Source organism: Gymnoscopelus microlampas, assembly GCF_963454915.1.
Source record: "Gymnoscopelus microlampas genome assembly, chromosome: 19".
NCBI classification, from domain to species: Eukaryota; Metazoa; Chordata; class Actinopteri; order Myctophiformes; family Myctophidae; genus Gymnoscopelus; species Gymnoscopelus microlampas.
In genome coordinates, this window is record NC_139956.1 from 29,059,126 (window position 1) to 29,064,125 (window position 5,000).

At 43.6% G+C, this 5,000-nt stretch overlaps 1 protein-coding gene across 1 annotated transcript in view; it reads right to left on the reverse strand.

Annotated features, from left to right (window-relative positions):
- Positions 1-5,000, reverse strand: part of LOC311034674 (actin-binding protein WASF3) — a gene marked incomplete at its 3' end in the record, with an annotated part of 68,982 nt that overhangs the window by 23,082 nt on the left and 40,900 nt on the right. Inside the window, exon 2 of the mRNA XM_084042610.1 lies at positions 3,013-3,154. Coding sequence (XP_083898736.1) covers positions 3,013-3,145 — 133 coding nt within the window. The 5' untranslated portion in view covers positions 3,146-3,154. The remainder of the gene's footprint in view (positions 1-3,012; positions 3,155-5,000) is intronic.

Here is a 5,000-nt window from a genome sequence, read left to right on the forward strand (position 1 = left end):
GTTAGAGGAGTTCTAACCGTATGGTGTGTGTTATATGAAATGTGAGCTTACCATAATCACAGTAATCCTTAATCATATTCCATCATATTCATGGGCTTTTGGAGAGAAATGAGACAGACTCCAGTCACTTTCAGTTTAGAGCACTGCAGAGGGCAGGTGTGTGTGTGTCTGTGTCCAGCTGACACTCGTTGACGCTCGTTAATGTTACATGCATCAAGGCAATTATGCTTCTGCACTGTCAAATAGGCCAACATAGATTTTTTACAAGTGACCTACAGTACAAGTGGCTTATATTTGTTCAAGCTGTTGTTATGAACTATGCTACACTTGGTAATATGACTATGATTTAGGTGGAATTTATATTTATGCAGTGTCTATATGTCCTCTGAAACAAAGGGGTTTATAGTGAGAACTCATTAAAGCTTGTATAATTGTCTCCGACAGGAGACTATTTTTTCGTTCTCGTCCTTCCGTGTGTCCACCAAGCTAACATTGGTCAAGCTTCACGTGACACGTGACAAAATGTTGAAAGGGTGTGCTTTGATTGGCTAGCGAGACGCATGATGAAATAGAGGCCTATAAATAGGTGTGTCACTTCAAAAGATCATTTATATCTTTTGAAGTGAGGTAAGACAGGATTAATCAGGAACAGTACTGGCGGAGACCTGTGCTCCGAGGAGCACATTTTCTAGTTGTATTTCTTTTTGTGTGTAAAACACTTTTTTAAGTGTTTTATAAATAAAGCCCTTTTAAACTGACGATGGCCAATGTTGATGATAATGAGGTGGTCCAAAATATTGACTTGGTTGGAAACATTATAATTGTCGCGTGTCACGGGTATAAGAGCATCTAAAATGGATGGACCTGTGAGGACCCCGTCTGCTTTATTTCCATTTTAAACTCTTTAATCTTCGGTTTTAGAATGAGACATAATGCGTTGTAATGAGGTTCCAAAAATCTATATTGCCTGTTCTCACTATTGACTGAGCAAACGCTAACAGCCTGCTGAAAAAACAGCCAATCTCAATTGCAGTCCGTGCGTCAACAACATGGAGGTTTTCTTTAACCAATTCAATCCGGGAGCGCATCTCTGTCATTTTAGATTTCTTTGGCTATTAAAAAATAGCAGATTTACTATGAGCTTGTAGATCTGCTATTTTTTTTAAATCGTGAACATTTTTGCAAATCTTTGAATATATATATATATATTTTAAAGCGAACATTTTTAACTCAAATCTTTGCTTCTGGGGGGTCCCTGGAACAAATATTTTACCAATGTCAGCTTTAAAAATATATTTATTCAAAGATTTGCACACATTTTCAGGGTTTTTCAAAAATTTCAGATATACAAGCTGTGAGCTTGTATATCTGCTATTTTTGAATAGCCAAAGAATTCTTAAAATGACACAGATGCGTTCCCGGTCTTAATGGATTAAGTGACCTGAAACGCAAACTACGAGAGAAAATACAGTGAGCTGAGCAAATAGACACAAGGAAGTTGGTGTGTGTGTGTGTGTGTGTGTGTGTGTGTGTGTGTGTGTGTGTGTGTGTGTGTGTGTGTGTGTGTGTGTGTGTGTGTCCACCCCCGGAATAGGAACGCTATAGGGTTCATGTGGTTAATAACACAGTGAAGACAGGTAGACAGATATGAATCAGTAATGTAATGTTCTCTCCTCCATCTCTCCCAGCAACACAGACACAGTGTGTGGGCTCTATAGCCTCCTGCTGTTGCCCTGTCTGACCGCCCACTGACACACCTGTCTGTCTGAACGCTACACAGTACAAACACACCAACAGGCCCCCACAGTGTGCGCGCGGGTGCGTGTGCGTGTGTGTGTGTGTACGCGTTGGCTTCTGCATGAAATTCTCATATTTCAAACTCTCACTGAAAGGTAGCCCACAATAACAGCACCCCCAACACACACACACAAGCGCGCGCACACACACACACACACACACACGCACACACGCACGCACGCACGCACGCACGCACGCACGCACGCACGCACGCACGCACGCACGCACGCACGCACGCACGCACGCACGCACGCACGCACACGCACACGCACACGCACACACACACACACACACACACACGTCTCTTCTGCTCTCCATCTCCTCCTATCCTACTCCCTCGCTCTCTTTCTCACTCATTTATTCATGTTCCCTCGATCCCCCATATTTTCTCGCTACATTCTTTACTCCACCTCTATGCCTGTCCATCCTTCCTTCCTTCCACCCTCTTCCACTTACTTTGATGTCTCTCTCCCTCTCCCTCTCTCTCTCTCACACACACACACACACACACACACACACACACACACACACACACACACACACACACACACACACACACACACACACACACACACACACACACACACACAAACCACCCAACCCCATTCCATCTGTCTGTTCCCCATCATTCTCCCCCCCTCCCGAGCTCTCTCTCAATCTCTCTTGCACAAAGTAGTGCTTCTCAGACACTTTCATGTCAAGGACCCTCAAATTAATGTGTAATAATTTGGCCACGGACCCCCATCTGAAAATATTTTGTGCCAGGGACCCCCATACAAGATGTGCTGTTAAAATGTTTCAAAAGGTATGTTAATGTTCAAAGCTTTTCACATTTTGGCGTGATTTTCTTTTTAAATAGCAGATCCACAAGCTCACAACGTGTAGCCTATAGTCGCTTCTTTTGGGCTTGTTTTCTATCTTGAAAACTATACCTCATCCTAACCTTAACCTCACTAAAACTATGCATAAACCTAACCCTAGCCTTCACCTCACCAAAGCTATGCCTAATCCTAACCTTAACCTCACAGGAACTATGCCTAAACCTAACCTCAAAGCCACGCCCACCTGGTCGAAACACCGGGAAAAGAGAGAGTCCGGAAGCAGCACACAGAGAAAAACTCAATGGCGCCGCCCTAGAGAGGGGCCAAGAATAAAGTGAACAAGTGAACACAACAAAGCAAAGGTAGGTGTCTCTCTCCCCCCCAATATACTCACTGAGGCTGCCCAATTGCTTGATGATGGCCGCCAGGGTGCTGTTGGTCACACATTCCAGTTCACTGGTCACCCCATCGGGCAGAGCACCTCGACACAGGTGTCTGGGCTCTATGTTCCTCTTCACCAACGGCATGGTTCACACCTGCAGCACACACACAGAGAGAGAGAGAGAGAGAGAGAGAGAGAGAGAGAGAGAGCGAGAGAGAGAGAGAGAGAGAGAGAAAAGAAGAGAATAATGGCCAATAATTAATAATGGCTAAGAAAATATAGTTGCAGCCCTACTTCACATCCTGAGCTTTATATAAGATAATAACTTTTTCTTCTCAGATATGAAGTGACGTCTCTACATCTACTAATGCTGGGTCAGAGTGACTTCCATTACAGAATGCATTAACCCATTCAACCCATGCCATTTTAAGATGTCTTTGGCGATTAAAAAAATAGCAGATCTACAAGCTCATAGCGCAGCACTCTGTGATTGTAGATCTGATATTTACGAAAAATCTTGAAAATGTTTTCTAAATCCTAACAGTATGTTGCTATATCAGTGGTGCTCCAACTTTTCCATGTCAAGGACCCCCAAAATGATATGTATTTGGCCGCGGACCGCCATCTCAAAATATGTTGTTCCAGGGACCCCCCAGAAACACAGATCGGAGTTAAAATGTTCGCTTTAAAACATATATTGTATATGTATGCACACATTTTCCACGATAAAAAAAACAAATAGCAGATCTACAAGCTCATAGCGTAGCACTCGGTGCCGCGCTATGAGCTTGTATATCTGCTATTTTTGAATAGCCAAAGAAATCTTAAAATGACACAGATGCGTTCCCGGTCTGAATGGATTAAATTGGATAAGTATCATGTTCAGGCTTTCATGGTCACACACTGTGTTGATGAGTCAGAGGGCTTTGCGGTCGGAGCTGTGCTGATTATCAAGTAATTGTTGTTATCTAGTCACACTAAAGGCCCCGACAGATAGAAAGCGTCAACGACGCGCATCATAAGAGATTCACCATAATTGCGCCGCAATTATTAATCATTTGAATCACACAACACCGACCCCAATGGAACGAGGGAGATACTTTAACACAAGCACCCGCACACACACACACTATGTATTCTGTGCACTTTGGTGTGTATATGTTGTTTCTCTTCTCTCCGTTCTGCCTTGCACTCTGACCTAGCCTGATTATCAGCCTGAAGCTGCGTGGAGCTTCAGTCTGAAATTGGCTGCAGTGTCGGCGATTGCAAGGGGGGGGGGTTCGAATTTCCCTAAACCAATCACAAGAGATCCACAGATCCGCCTACATCTGACATCATCGCACAGCTTGTTTTAGCAGATATTTGCTGATTGGTTTGTCGTTAGACCCACCCCCACCTCCGACTCTCATTGGACGGTACTGGAGGGTATCGAGATATCCTAGGCTCACATTTCAACACCAGACCAAGAGGTAGTCCACTCAGAGAGTGGGCGGGGTCTATGGCCGGCAATGCTGAGCTTTTGAACTTGTACCTTGAAATTGCCGTCATATAGAGCCGACTACTTCTGTTCATCTACTGTATTTAATAAAACATTGACTTGTGTCTCTCAAAGGAGAATGTAGAATGGGCAGACAAGTGAAAGTACAAACATACAGAGACACTGCAATACAAGTTTGAAGTCATTAACATCGGGATGCCATATACACTTATTTTGGTGGTCTAGAGCATTGGTTCAATCTTTTCAGGCCACGACCCCCCAAAATAATCATATTTCAACTGGGGACCCCCCACCCTGACAAGCACTTGGAATTGTAGGAGTTGAGGCATTACATTTAGTTTGACTCGGTCCCACAGATAAATATTTTGAAATCAGTTGATCTACATGCTGACAACATGTAGATGAGCATGAGTTGTGAGCATGTAGATCAGCTATTTTCACAATGTCTGCCTCTTTAGGTAATAGGCCTATTTGACGATTTGGCCAATGTTTGGCAATTCTT